The sequence below is a fragment of the Tauraco erythrolophus genome, chromosome 18 (genome assembly GCF_009769465.1).
Source record: "Tauraco erythrolophus isolate bTauEry1 chromosome 18, bTauEry1.pri, whole genome shotgun sequence".
Taxonomy (NCBI): domain Eukaryota; kingdom Metazoa; phylum Chordata; class Aves; order Musophagiformes; family Musophagidae; genus Tauraco; species Tauraco erythrolophus.
In genome coordinates this window covers 11,147,150-11,162,413 of record NC_141482.1, presented here as the reverse complement: position 1 = coordinate 11,162,413, position 15,264 = coordinate 11,147,150, and the positions used below count along the sequence as shown (strand labels likewise).

Genomic DNA, 15,264 nt, shown 5'->3' with positions numbered 1-15,264 from the left:
CGAAGAAAAGCTCCAAGTTGTCGCGTTTTCTGTGGAACGGACCCCCATTTACTACGTCTTATCTGTAGGCTACGCCGTGTTCAGCTCTTCTCCTCAGGCGCTATGGACAAGAATACAAAAGAGAACCGTTCTGGATATCCCAGTCGTGCTACGAAAGTAAGTGACTTTACGCTGGGGGATGGATTTCTCCTGATCGCTGCAGGTTTCAAACTGTCTGTGGTAATTACTGTTAACTCTGCTAAATAACGAAAAGGGGGAAAATTGTCTTGAAACAATGTTTTCTGAGTGCAGGAAACAATTGCCAGCTTTATCCTTTAGTAGCTTTCTCTTGGAGAGCACAGTGCCCAAGGCTTAATTTTTTATAATTGCTAATATTGATACGTCATACTTGAATTGGGAAATCCTCCTAATATTTTAAGTCTAATCTAAGAGCCTTTAAAGAGAGAGCAAACTTGTGTAGGCAACCTATTCCAGATATGGCTTCCAAAAGCAAGCACGGTGTTTCTGTTACTATGCACACCTCTGTGCAGGCGTACTCATAATCATCCTGATTATGTGGGGTGTTTCTTTTTGCGTATAGAAACACAGAGACTTTCTCATTATTTTAACTTAAACCCAAATGTTTTAAAAATTCAAGCTGTAAATACATTATTTTTAATCAACTTAACGAGAAGACTAAAGAACATCTGGGGAAGGAAGAAGTACAAATTGATAAGTACGTATCATTAGAAGATCAAAATTGTGAGAAGCTATTAAATAGCATTTGAACTTAATTGTAGGCAAAGTATCCTAGAACTACTAAAAATTTTTTTAAATACAAGCTTAAACTACCTTCTCTTGCTGGAAGCAGAAGATTAAAAGCAGATAGCTGAACCTTGCTAAATAAACTTGCTTTGTTCCGCTGAACTCATGTTGCAGTGCAAGGTACATCAAGATGAACAGCATTAAAGGCAGCAATGACTCAAAGCAGTGTATGTTTTCGTAGTAAAGATCTGCTGTCTTACAACCTTTGGCTGATATTCTTCAGGTGTGTGGAAAAGTTCTTCTGCTAGCTATAAATAAGCATGCTGTTGATAAGAAAAAGCTAGTGTTTTTCTACGATGTAGAAATTTAAGAATGTTTTGATTCTTAAAATATGAAATCTGAATACCCTAACATCTTCTGTTAATGTGCTTTGTGGCTTTTTTTTTTACCCCCCCTGCTCTATTGAATGGGGCCATAAAGACTGTAGTGTGCTATTCTACAATTAACATATCATCTTTTCTTTTTGAAGACTGCTAATCCCATTGGGGATGGCCCGAAACGTGTCCCTGTGTCTCAGCATTCTGCCCAGAACCGGTTACTGAACAGCGGAGTTCAAGCGCAACGTGTTCTGTGTCCTTCAAACTTTGCCCAGCGAGTTCCCGTGCAATCACAAAAACCTGTACTGTCAAACCAAAAACTGTCTAATAATCAGACAACGCAGCAGCCTCGACCAAAGTTTCCGGTCCAACCAACTGCGAGGCCTCAGGTTCCAAGCAAGAGCAATGAAAAACCTCAACAGGCTTCAGCACCTGGTAATTCTGAAGATGATGTACATGTATTTGTACAGTTGTGATGTGTGGGATACTTCTGTGAAGCAGAGCGCAGTGCAGAAAACCTAAAGCTGATGATTATGTGGGACAGTCCTGTAGAGAAGTACTTGGTTGTGCCCAGAAACAAAATAGCAGCACATATGTTGGTTTAGATGTTGCTGCACTATCCTTGTGGCCAGGATTACCCATTTGCAGCCAATATGGGTACTGAAAAATTTCCAGATGCTGGCTAGTAAGCTGTGAATTAATGTAATTGGCACTTGTACATCACAGTTTTTCCAGTATTCATGTCAATCTCTTATACACAAGAATACTGTATTTTTTTGGGAAGCTTAGATTTTTTTATTTTAAGATTTTTTTTTAATTACATTTTGACAACACTGGTAACTGCTATGCTGCTTTGCCAATAGTAAGTTATGCTAGGTTGTTTAAAATGTCATTGAATGTATACTAAGAACTGTTGCAGGTACAACACAGAGGTTAGATTTGCTCTCATGTGAATTTTCGCATTGTGTTCGTGGTCTGGTTCATAACGTTAACCTACTTCTCTATACGTAGCAAAAAGTTCTGAAGCAGAAAGCACCTCTAAACAGAAAAATGAAGAGACTGCTAAAAAGAAAAATGAAGAGACTAGAAAGTAAGTGGCATGCCTAAATTGTTCTAGCTACCTGAGTCTTGTTAGATAAGGCTTGTTTTTAACTTCTAGGACTTAATGCTGCAACTGAGTTTCAGCTAAACCGAAGTCTAATTGTGCCCCTTGGTTGTGGAGAACAGTGACCTTGCACTTCACAGAGACAACATACGAAAATCTGGGAAGTTTTACTTTGACTTGATAATTCTCAGGAACACGGATTTTCTGTAATCTAAAGAGAACTTTTGGCTAAACAAATAATGGCTCTTTCCATAAAAGAACACTGATAGCCTCTACTCCAGTCACACGATGTACACTTGAAAACAAAGCCTCCCTCGTATGTGTGAGGCAGGAGTCTAAAGATGAAGTTAGAGCTGTAACATGGCTGCCCTCAACCAGTTCTGTGCACCAGTAAGTACATCTGTACTAAGTGTATTGAAACGAGCCTGGCTTGGTGTACGCAGCTTTTACTTTGTAGTAGTGGGGTTGGTGTTAGTATCTCTGTGTAAGTTTTAGGAAGGAAGAGACTAGCTTTCAGAAGCGTCTTTTGAAAACTCTCAATGTGTGTTTTATCCTCTTGCTGATGTTCACTTAAAGACTAAAATCTAGCTCACATCACCAAGTATCTATTGAACAGAAACATTATCGATTGTAAAGGTATGAGTCAAAGCCCACACAAGTGTCTAGCTTTGGTAACTTTATCTTTCTTCTTGCAGAAGGCAATGGTCTCTCGATGATTTTGAAATCGGTCGTCCTCTGGGGAAAGGAAAATTTGGAAATGTGTACCTGGCACGTGAAAAGCAGAGTAAATTTATTCTTGCACTGAAAGTGCTCTTTAAAACACAGCTTGAAGAAGCTGGTGTAGAACATCAGCTACGGAGAGAAGTTGAAATACAGTCTCATCTTAGGTAAAGTTTAGTGACCAAAGCAACTCTTTGCTTTGTTTGTGTTCAAATAAACAAAGTAACCTTGTTTATGATAACATACCCTGTTGAAGAAAAAGTTGCTTTTGAAGCACATGACACCTTGAAATTGCTAGTTAGGATTCTACTCTTTCTGCACCAAGGTTTACCTTTGTCTAGCTTGCAGTGAAGTAACCTCTGGTAATAAATATTTCCACTACAAAAAAAAACAACCCTTGTCTGCTGCTTGGATTTACATGGGTAACTGCAATTTCTGGAGTCCAAGCTTGTTTCTGGTATTCTGTTTCTTGGAAAACAAGCCCAACTTGCTGAAGAAATTAGTTTTCACAAGTGTTTAGGCTTAAATTCCAAAATCCATAGGAATTGGGACCTTCAATGGTAATCTTCCAGTTGCTGTAGAAAGGTATGTTCAAGAAGATATGAATTAGTGAAACTCTTGATTAGCTGCTTGTAGGGAGCATAAGCCACTGTTTTGGTAAACACCATATGTCTGCTGTGAATCTCTCTGAATGGATATGTTGTGAGCTGCAGGAACACTTACAAGATGTTGAAGTTCCTATGCTTGCCTTGAAAGGGGGGAGGCAGGAAAGGGAAATCTAAGTTACGTGGACAAATACGTTGTTCAGAAGAATATTTAAATCTTTTTGCAGGCACCCCAACATTCTCAGATTATATGGCTACTTTCACGATGTCACAAGAGTCTACCTTATTCTAGAGTACGCACCTCATGGAGAAGTGTACAAAGAACTTCAGAAGCTTACCAAGTTCGATGAGCCAAGAACTGCTACTGTAGGTTGTTCTAGCTTCTTGTACATTGCTCAGTCTGAAATATCCGCAGCATAAAGCTAGCTCTGCAGATGAAGCTCTGTTCTGTTGTGTGAAACTGAGATTCCTTAGATGCTCGTTTGCTTGTGCGCTTGTAACAAGGAGGAAGTTGGGAGGACAAATTTGTGCAGTGCTAACACAGCTGTGTTCAGTGTTGCTTAATAGCAAGTGCTTGATCACTTCAGGCAGAGCCTGTATTGCCAGACTTCAAGGGCTTAAGGAATAATTGCTCTAACTTAAACTCCTAATTATGCCTAGAAAAGGCTACAATGTAGCCCAATAAGCTAGAGCAACGATGTCTTTAAAGGTTTGTTCTCTTTCCAAATACAGTACATCACAGAACTAGCAGATGCCCTGTCGTACTGTCATTCTAAGAGTGTGATTCATCGAGACATCAAGCCAGAAAACTTGTTGCTTGGCTCAAATGGAGAATTAAAAATTGCTGACTTTGGATGGTCTGTGCATGCTCCATCGTCTAGGTGAGAATGCAATATGTACCTTATGCAGTGAAATACTTCTGTAGTGGAAAATATTAGCTTTCTTGTCACACTTAGTTGTGGAATGGAGGTAAACGTGAACTGCCTAAAATACTGGGAAGAATCCTTTAAGAACTGGGCCACTGCAGCAATGGCCTTAATAGTCAACTGGTGTAGCAGAGAGGGAGTGTCGTTATCCTGTTGTGTTTTTTATTTTCAACTTGTATGGTTCAAAACTTGTTGAACCTCAAACAAGTGAAGAAGGTTGGTGTACTGTTGTAGAGTTATAGTGGTCTCTGAGATAAGACCAGCACTGGTGTTCAAACATCACACTAGCAATATACTTAAGACATTTCCTTAATTAGTCTGAATTGCACCTGACAAAGAAAGACCATATTTGATCTAGCAAGTCAGATGAAAAAAGGAAGGATAAGACCGCAGTGACTGAGATGGTTTAAAGCAAAAGTAGAAAATGTACTACTGGAACTCCTTCATCAGGTCCTCTGGTGGTGCTGAGGGTATCTGGGGTAGACTACACAGAAGCACAGATAATTACCAGCATTAGCTTCTATCTGGCTCTTGAAATGGATCTTACAGTTGCCATAATCAGTAAATTATTAACTTATTTTTTTCAGGAGAACAACTCTCTGTGGGACACTTGATTACCTGCCTCCTGAAATGATTGAGGGAAGAACACATGATGAAAAGGTGGATATCTGGAGCCTGGGAGTTCTGTGCTATGAATTCCTTGTAGGGAAACCACCTTTTGAAGCAGAAACATACCAGGAAACCTACAGAGCTATTTCCAGGGTGAGTGCCAATATTTATTTGGACTAGTTGAACTGTGCTGCCTTTTGGTTCTGTTGTCTTATCAAAGCTTAACAAATGGTCATTTGAAGAAGGGCATGTATTATAACTGGAACTGTGGCAAGACATAATGATATCCATAAAACTGGATCCCTAGAACTGTCTTCAGTCATCCAGCAGAACGAGTATAAGAGACCTTAAGCTGCCTTGCTTGACTTCCTTGGTTCCACCCTGGTTCTACCTGCATCTGAACTCCCACCTCTCTCAAAACAACTAATCTCCACATCTTTCCTTTTCTAATTTATAAAATGAACATTTAACTTTCAAGGTATTACTAAAAATACTTAACTTTTCCTGTTGCATACCCTACAAAGGTTCCAACAAGCTAATCTTATTTGAAGTACACTGAAAAATACACTAGCTTAAGTTCTCCAAGCAGTGAGAACTTTGTTTTCTTCAGGATTATGATGAAATTACTTAATCTAATCTCAATAGGCATAAGGCGTGTAGCCCACAAGGCTGACACAGCTTTCCTCTCTAGATATGCCTTGGAGGGTACAGACTTTGTCCCTCTAGTTATTGCCAAAGAATTTTTGCATCATCTTCAGTGTCCTTCCTTTTCCTTAGGTGGAATTCAAGTTTCCTCCATTTGTAACAGACGGTGCAAGGGATTTAATTTCAAAGCTCCTGAAGCATAACCCGTTCCATCGACTGCCCCTGAAGGATGTACTACTTCATCCCTGGATTACAGCAAACTCTACAAAGATGCCCAACAGTAGAAAGAGTGACGTTGCTGCCTCTTCCAGAACACAGTCTTAGGGGTAGCCTCCACACGGAGTCTTGTACTGTGACTACTGTAATGCTTACAATAGGAAAAGCAGGTCTTGGAATCTAATGCCAATAGGAATGCAAATCTTTGGGTTGGCCGTTGTCTTAAACTCTAATTGCCATGTAAAATTATTTGACTTTTAGCTGGAGGTTGTGGAATATTTAATATACTTGAAATCCAGTTACATGTGGGCCAGGTTTGTTGATGTAAGTATTAAGCTGTTCAAGGCTCTTATGGTGTGGTCTGTCCTGGTAATGGTTTCTTGTTCCAGTAACAAGAGGAAATTGTGGTTCTGGCTTATTGAACAGTGCAATATCCCAGAGATACCCGCCTCCGAATTTATTGGGCTGCTAAGGGTATCGTTAACTGTGGTGTAACCTGAAAGTGAGCGATGTGAATGCATTTCTCTAAGTGTCCTAAAATGATGTGTGCATTATTTTGTCTCTGTTTTGTCTTAAATGTTAGCACTCAACTTTTTAAATAAAGATCTGTTATATACTGCCACTAGCATGGTAAGGTTCCTTATAGCATTTAGCCCTTCTACTGGCTGTCTCTAACCACTTATCTCTACCATCACTACAGCTTGACTCATTGTCCATGATCACAAAATAAGTTTACTTCCCATGTCTGTCAAAAATGAAACTGGTACCACAAAGTAGATGTGGTCACTTCCCGTTCTACAATGAGAATACAGGATTACAAGGTAAGTACCAAATGTATTGCTGCTTAACCTCTGAGTTTTCTGCAACCCTTAAACTAATCTAGGCCTGCTTTTCCTTTTTTTTTTTTTATTTAATGCAGTTTGTCAAAGACATCAGAGTCTCAAAGCACCTCTAAGAACTGGAAAGTAATGTTATCAAATGGGATATGTAACAGGAACTAATGTTAACATCTGGTGGTGTAAGACATTTATTCCCTAAAACATAGCAAGGGTCAGGCCACTCACCAAGAAAACATACAAACCAACTACCTTCCAGTAAAACACTTCAAGCAAACTAAGAGAAAGCAATTTATTGTATTTTCATTATAAGACTTTAAGGTCATCTTCACTATTTTACAAACCATTTTTAAAAAGGATCCTTTTACAAGCAAGGATTCTAGAGTTAAAAATATATTCTCAAATTAATTTTAAATATACTTTGCAAAAAAACTTCACCTAAACAAATTGCCAGTAGTTTATACAACCATAATTATCTTAATAGGTAACCTAAATTCTGGTCATAATTTAAATGAAGCTTGCTCTTTACTGCAAGAAAATCTCTAATTAGTGCTGGTGACTTAATAATGTTTAGGTGCATTTGCTTTAAATGATTCCTGCTTTGCAGATTGTGTTGTGTTTTTTTTTTTTAAAAAAGTAGCTTGAATTGTCCTTTGATATTAACTTTAGGACAAAACATTATTATACCAGAAATGACTGATTAAATGAAGACTACAAGGATGCCTTGTGACTATTCTGGCATTCTTTTGTTATCCTTAGTAACAGAACATTGCCCTAAACTGATAAAAAGAGAGAGGGCATGTAGAAAAGAAACTTCAGAAAGGCTTCTGTGAACAGGAAAAAAATAAGCCATAGTACAACTTACTCTTAAGAAATACTGACTCCCTACTTGATATTTAAAAGGCTGTAGCTGTTCTAGAAGAGTAGGTCATAGAAAGCTACAGTGGTGTTAGCTGGGAGTTGTCAAACCATGGTAACCTTTCAACTGCTGTCTAGATACTGCAGTTTTTACCTATCAAACACTTGGCAAGAAGCTTCCTTGAAGGACAAACATATTTGAAACTTATGCTCAAATTAGAGCTGGGTCAGACAGCTGCAAGCTGAAGCTAGTATCCTGGGCAAGCTGCCATGCAAAGCAGGTATGAAATAGGAAAACGTCCAGTCTGTTATTAAAAAAACAAAAGGCAGCTTGTCAAGGTAAGCTTGCCAGCCCCTCCTCCTGCACACACAGGTACACGAAGCAGCAGAGCATCAGCTCTGTGTTTAACAAGCCAAGCAGCTGGGCTTGACAAGCTCCGTTAGTGATGCAGCTCACAGCTCCCACAGAAGCAGAGCGTGCTGCAAGGCTGGTTGTCAGTGTGTCCTGCTTCCAAGGGTGGCATTTTGAGCAGTGTTCTAACTATGTAATGCATCTTTACACACATGCCATGTATAGCTGTGCTTGTATTGTGCATCAAAGCCTCTAGCATGTGTACCTGCTCTCTGCTGCAGCTGTTTCCATCTTAAGACTCTAAACCCTAATTTGAGCTAACAGTGCAGCCCCACTGAGACCAAGCCCTTGTCAAGGTGGTTTTTGTTTTCAGGTGGCAGGCTCTAGCCTCAGCTTACTTCCACAAGGCAGAGGAAGTAAACTGCCTCTTCCAGTTTTCCCTGTCTTAGAGAAAACCTGATTAACCAAGGGTTAACAATAACACAGAGGTACCAGGATATATGGGGCTGTGACTCATCTTTCTAGAGTGCAAACGCTTGCTCACTTTTGAGCCTGAGAATCCTCAGAGCATCCAACTAGCCTAGGGGTTGGACTTTCTGAATGGGAAAGGACTTAGGGTGCAATTTAATGTTATGGCTGAGTGGAGTTAATAGGTTGCTGATAACAAATTACTTGTTCCTTCTCTCCCTCAGCCAACTCTCACCCTGATCACATGATTTCTTCCTCTTGATTCACTAAATTTCAGAAAAAAAATCCCCATTACTCTGATCACCAGAGTGATTTCCTGCTATTTTACTTTAATCAGATTCCTGTGTGAACAGATATGTCAGAGCCACCTTGTGGCGAGCACAAAGGCAGAAAGACAATACAAAAAGAGCAGACCTGGAAGGAGGAACAGGTCCAAAAGACTGATAGGTCTGTAAGCTAGCTCACAGAAGCACAGTCCTAAGTCTGAAACCCAGGTTTACCACAGAATGTTATTCTGACCTAGTTTTGGGATGCAGCCTTTAGGTTAACTGAAAAGTGGTATGTGAACGTATGCATGTGCAACTACATTCTAACAGGAATAATGTCCAAGTAAGGAGTGAAAAGCAACACTAACTGGTACATTCAACAGTCTGTCAGACAAAAGCACAGGAATTGTTCTTGAGAACATGAAGTATGAATTGTAATGTGTGGACTTCAGGTACAGATTTGAGTTTCATCCACAGGAGCAGAAAGCTGATAGGGTTAGTTTTCAGATGAAAATGTGTCTCCAGTACATTAAAAATCCACAGATACCTTGCCTCTGACTTGGTGATCTTTGGAATATGTTCACGTAAGAGGTAATTCTGGTTACACTGATTTCAGCAGACTCAAGATTCCTTCTGAGTCTATAGGCATAAAAAAATTAAAAAAAAGGACTTTAGTAAGGCCAGTTCCTAGCCTATAAATAAAGCACACTTTCAAAAAATAAAAATCTTGAAACATGGAAGCACCACTAATGAGCTGTACTTTCAGAACAGTGCATCACATTCTGGCTAAAACAATTATCACTGTGCAATAATTAAGAACATGGCTACTCAAGTGAGTTCAGCATGTGTGTTGTATTGCAAGACTGGGGTCATCATATATGCCTTTTGTAACAAAAGAAACACCTTCCTATTACCTTAGATTTCAATGCATACAGTTATCAAAAGAACTATTCATATAGCAGGATATTGTTTATTCCACAGACTATTAGGAAAAGAATCTCACTCTGTTTCTCAACTGCACAGTAATAAACTAATGCTGCCACTCTATTTTGACAAGAAAAAAATTAAAGCCCAAAAAGCTAGATTATAAAGACCAAGAATTATGTGTTCTAAAGAGACTGCTCATTGTCAAGCGTTTATATTACCACTTGCAGTGGAAACCAGATACCATTTTAAGAGGTTTTGCTAAAGAAGAGGTGGCAAAAGGGAAAGAAGATAAGGACAGCACTTTTCACGGTGTAACATTTACCTGAAAGAACAAATAAGAAACACAAGAGGAGGTTAGCATTAACATGAATTCAAATAAGTCTTTAAAGAAATTTACCAATCTGAAAAGCTACATGGATAGAGAGCATTTAAAAACCAGTAAAAAATCGTCATGGATTTGGGGCAGGGGGTTTGAAGAAGCCAATCTTCCGGCAGTATCGGACAATGAATGGCACAGAAACTAACGTGATGCTGATTCGTACTGGAGCAAACAATTTGTGAACAGCATACGCCAACACAAACGTGCTCGTGCCGGCAGCCATCTTAGATTGCAACGACGACTCGCTGAAGCCAAGTTTGAAGAGAACGGCCGTCATATCCACACCGCTGGAGAAACAGAAAACCACATCTTTCAGTTTATTTTCAGGTTGCATGCTACAGAATACAAATTAAAAGTGCTATTTTTTTCCAGGGAATTTAACACAGCATACTTCCAACTCTGGAATTTATGTTTAAATCTAGATGTTTAATAAAAACAACAAATTATTTCAGCAGTAACAGCTCAAGTTACTTCTGTAGCAACAACACATACGATATTTTCAGATGTGCATTTTTTTTCTTAAATTGACAAGTTCCTTGTGAAGTCAAATATAGTCTTAGTTTTACAACTGTATGGAGAATACTCAGTCCCATGCTCAACACTGATAAAATAATCTATTTCCCTACTTTTTAATTTTAAAAAAGTTAGAAATTTGTGAATTTGTGTTAGAAATTAATCTACCCAACATTTACAATACAGTATATTCTGTGTCTCAATTAAATGTATCACATAAATATAGATTAATCCAAACCAAATGAGGTACAAGCTGTTAGCCTTAAAGTGTTCCAACAGAGGCATACAAAGCTGCTACAATGACAAGCACCTAAAATCTAGCAAGTGAAGGAAGATTATGGATCTCAAATAAGCATTATCCACCAAATCCATCAATATTTTAATTCTCTACAGACATAGCAGCTTTCATCAAGGTTCCTATGTTTGGAGTATTTTTCCAAAAGAAGTTGTTACTGTAACTTTTCTCCCTTCACTTGCCAGGATAGTGTCTTGTAACTGGGAGTTAAATCATACCTGAATGAAAAAATTTTCTTTGTCGCCCTGTGCCATGATGTAGTAAAGGAGAGAAATGAAGCATTCCCATATTCCCACGGAAGTGAAGAGTAAGTGGCAGGGAATGGTTTGAGAAACAGTGTTTCCCTGTTTCCTCAGGGGAACACAGCTAAACACCTCATGCTCAACAGACACACCTATAACTGATGCCTTCCCACCAGGAGCCACACAGCCCATTTCCCGCCTATCTCCCACATGCTTATCTAGTATTCCTTCTTTTAAGCTAATCCTGGTTTAGTGGCCATTGCCTTCTGCAGTTTCAACTCCAGAAACTGAGTTCAACACCCAGAAAAATAAATTTATCTCTAAGGTCCAGCACTTTTGTATGGCTCTATCTTTACAGACCATACAACTGTTTGAGAACAAAAGATATCTCTGCAGAACAAAAATAAATTCTCTCATCTGGCTAGTTATTCTGCTGCAGTCTCGGCTGTTTCCACCTGCCCACCACGGACCGTGAACCTATGCAAAAAACACCATGTACATCTACATTCTGTCATGCCTGATGAGAGATTAGATTCATTTATGGATCCACCTATACTCAAAACTCAGAAAATTACTGTGTATAGATCAAACAGACGTAGAGTACACGTCTCCCTCCAAAAATAAGCACAATGCTAAGATGTTGTTCTTGGCTAAACTACTACCTAGAGACTACAGACAACTGTACAAACCTCACCTTGACACAGCCAGGTAGAAGATTCCTAGAGATACTAATGAAATTCCAACATGGAATGAAACCCCTACAGCACCATATTCTTTAAAAACTTGTTTCAGTTGCTGGGATTTGTTGAGTTTCTTGTTTTCACCACTGGGATCCGTGGCTGCCTTTTCAGGGGATACACCTGCATCCTAAAAAGAAAACAATTATAAGTATTTATTAGCATTAAGCACAACATCATAGTCCAGTCAGTTGAAACAATCTGAGATATTGAAAGAAGTGGCTTACACACAGTCATGTTCAGAATGCTTTGGGATCAATAGTAACACACTTTTGCTCTTTCCCATCAGGATAGCAGATGCCTGTGGCAAAGCCCATGCAAGCTCCATTTTCCCAACTATTTATATGAAAGGGATACACTGAGCTTGGTGTAATTTCTTACACAATGCAAGTTTCATAATGAAAAAAAGTTATTATAGCCTCAGTCTTCCATTTGATCCAAATGAGTGCCAACACCCACACAGTTGCTTGAGAGATGAGACCGAGGTGCCAGACAGATCTTGGCTTACACCCACTGCTCAGCTTTATACAGTGAATTCTTGTAACAGCTTTTTGCTCGAGGGCTAAGCAGCTGATGGCACTGGAAGCCAACATGATACCACACTGATGCTGGCTTACTAAGAACTTACTGACAGAAGAGCTCCAACATTTAAATCACTCTCTGTAGATCAGCTGAAAAAAGGAAGAACCAGGGATTGGCTACTGTTGGCAGGAACAAGAAATACTGTTGCCGTGGTGTAGATAATACCTACACAGACATGCTGGTGTAAATAGCCTAACTTCACTGAAAATGTTTGTCATAGTAAAATTTATTGACGGCTTTTTATCTGGGTAAATTGAAAGCACAGAACTTCCTACTAAAATATCCCCCAAATCAATCTGACAGTGCAATGCAGGCAAAGAACAGCACATATGCTGCTAGTAATACCTCCCCATACTTGCCATAGAAGAAATACTAACTGGAGACAGAAAACGGTTCCATAAAGACCTCAGGATTTTTCTCTAATTAGTGAGTGGTTGTCAGGAAAGATTAGAAGAGTCCGTCCTTTCCTGCTGCATTCAGCAGCGTCATGACAGCCAGACTGCAGGACAGGTACTGAGTGCCTGGCACCGCTTTGTCCTACTGTAGGCTGGTTTGAGGCATACAAATTAGAAGAAAAATACTTTTGATTAATCCTTGGAGAGATTGTAAATTAGGATACAAGACAGGCTCTTCTTACAACACTCATGGTATGATGAAGTCGTTAACCACACCAACCCCACAAACTCCCCAAAAACATGTCTGCTGCTGTTTTTCTCTTTTTTAATCATAATTTGTGTTACTTTGTATTTCATTTTAACAGGAAATCATGCTGATCCATAAATACATATTTAGGGAATTGTGTAGCTCAACTTATTCTGATTCCTGTATTTTTAAAATTTTCAAACTTAACGGATAACATTAGATTTTTTTCTTTTTTGGCTCATGAGCCAAAGGAATATTTGAATAGAAACTGAAACTTGACTAAGAAATAAAAATGTCCAGTAAAAAAAGAAATCCTTTATTGCTTAAACCAAGCAGTTTTAATACTAGAAAGTAAATGAGGAAAAAATGTTCAAATATATATGTATTTAAACAAAAGAATGGATTCATAGTGAGATAATCTAATTACTTTCAGCCACTGGAAGTAATTAGATTCCATACATGGCTGTACTACACGGCTGCTATTTTACCATGTTTCAGAACTCATTCTCTTACTATTCAGTTTTATTACAGGCAAAGGGGAGGTGGGGAACTGAGGGGGAGGAGGGAAGAATGATGTTTTAACTCCTAGTCTGTAAAATCTAAGTACTGAGTTATGGAATGGAACTCATTGAATAAACTGAACAAAATAGTCTCATAACACCTTCTGCCAAAAGCTGTCCTAACAATTCAATTGACATCACATGCTTAGTAAAGAATATGCATTTTTTCAACAGCGTGATTTTTCTTAGAAGCCAAGCATGGTTTGAACGGCATTTTAAGATTTAATAGCTTACAGTGAACTTTTCATCCAAACAAAGATGATCATTATCTATTTAAGGAGCCACACATAAAAGATTTTCTTGTGACAGCTGCCCTGAAAACAGTGCTGACAATCTACAGAGGAACTCTGGGTCTTGCGGCCACACTTGCAAGGTGGATCATAAGGACTGAAAAACAGCTCGTTCTCATCACCCACGTACATGTCAGTTAACTCATGCTCTCATGCCAGGTAATTTCTGAATGGTATCAAAGCAAGATGTTAAAAAAGTATCACTTCAACAGATACAATTTGGACTATCCAGTAGTAGTCACCTCATTTAGGCAGAGATTCAGCTTCTGGACGAACTAAGGCATGAAAACACATCGAATCATCATGTTATGCTTTGCAATACGGCTACAGAAATTAACCTGAAAATTAAGCTGTAGAAATTAAACTGTCAGTAAGGCTTTGTATGGAAAGCCCATGTTCAATCTTGGCACAAGCAGGTGTAAAGCAGGTCTCTATCTCCTACAGAAGCCCAGTATAAACATGATTTAATAATCCACTGCAGTGCAAAAACCTGTTACATGTAAGGCCTTCACTTGCTTTTCTCTCTGAGTCAATTCGAACTTAAAACAATGAATTGTACAAATTCATACACATTTTTCCTTTCCATCTCCAAAAAACGTGCCGAATGTTGAAAGCTCAGTGAAACACGTAATTAACCGGTTGCTCGTTCATATTTCCTCTCTCAAAATTCTCTCTCTCTGCAAGGCGCAGTCAGGACCTCTCCCCGCAGGCACGTCGCCAGCGGGACACCCGCTGCCGCGGTCAGAGGCCAACCCCACGGCACTTCACCCGGGCTTCGACCTGCGTTAATCACGGAAAACCCCGGTTTTTATTCCTCGTGACTCACCTGAAGTGCTCAAACCTCCGCAGCCCCCAGGGAAAGCACATCCCCGCTGAACCCCTCCTCCTGAAAACACCCCAAAAGCTGGAAAACACTTCCAGGCCAGGCCAACTGGTGCTTTAACCAAAGCTACGACTCGCTCCCCGCCAAGACCCCCCTCCAGAGGCGGCCCCGGGCCCGCGCTGCCCCCTCACACACCGCGGTACCTCACGGGGGGCTCCCAGACTCCCCCCTACCTTGGCGGAGGTGCCGGCGGCGGCCCGCAGCGCTACCGCGGGGAGCGGCGGGCTGAGGCGGAGCGGGGAGATGCGCGGCCCGCAGCCCAGCGCGCGGGGGGCGGCGGCGAGCGGCAGGCGGCGCGGGGGGCCGCGCGGAACGGCCGGCGGCCGCAGCGGGCCCGGGCGCGCCAGGCGGTACATGGCAGCGGCGCAGCCCCAGCTGTGCGCGCCGAGCGCGGCGGGCGCGAAACCAGACCCGACCAGCCGAGCGCCGGCCCCGCCCAACGGCGGCGGCCATCTGAGGGGGTGGTAACAGGCGTGGCTGCCCGCTG

The 15,264-nt window shown here is 40.4% G+C and overlaps 2 protein-coding genes across 3 annotated transcripts; one reads left to right on the top strand and one right to left on the bottom strand.

Moving 5' to 3' along the window:
* Positions 1-84: 84 nt before the first annotated feature.
* AURKA (aurora kinase A) lies at positions 85-6,089 on the top strand. Of its 2 annotated transcripts, none has more exons than XM_009992120.2 (8): positions 85-156; positions 1,274-1,556; positions 2,133-2,211; positions 2,922-3,113; positions 3,779-3,917; positions 4,284-4,432; positions 5,065-5,239; positions 5,864-6,089. In XM_009992120.2, the coding sequence occupies exons 1-8, from the start codon at positions 103-105 to the stop codon at positions 6,053-6,055; spliced, it is 1,263 nt and encodes a 420-aa protein (XP_009990422.2). In that variant the 5' UTR covers positions 85-102; the 3' UTR covers positions 6,056-6,089. The 2 variants fall into 2 exon arrangements, with proteins under 2 accessions (XP_009990422.2, XP_086478874.1); XM_086622748.1 differs by having other exon boundaries at positions 103-156; positions 1,274-1,566; positions 2,131-2,211.
* A 3,814-nt stretch (positions 6,090-9,903) lies between these two features.
* On the bottom strand, positions 9,904-15,133 carry MIMS2 (mitochondrial inner membrane scaffold 2). Its single transcript, XM_086622845.1, has 3 exons — positions 14,951-15,133; positions 11,778-11,950; positions 9,904-10,320 (listed from the first exon to the last, which is right to left on the bottom strand). The coding sequence occupies exons 1-3, from the start codon at positions 15,131-15,133 to the stop codon at positions 10,104-10,106; spliced, it is 573 nt and encodes a 190-aa protein (XP_086478971.1). The 3' UTR covers positions 9,904-10,103.
* Between the last annotated feature and the right edge of the window lie 131 nt (positions 15,134-15,264).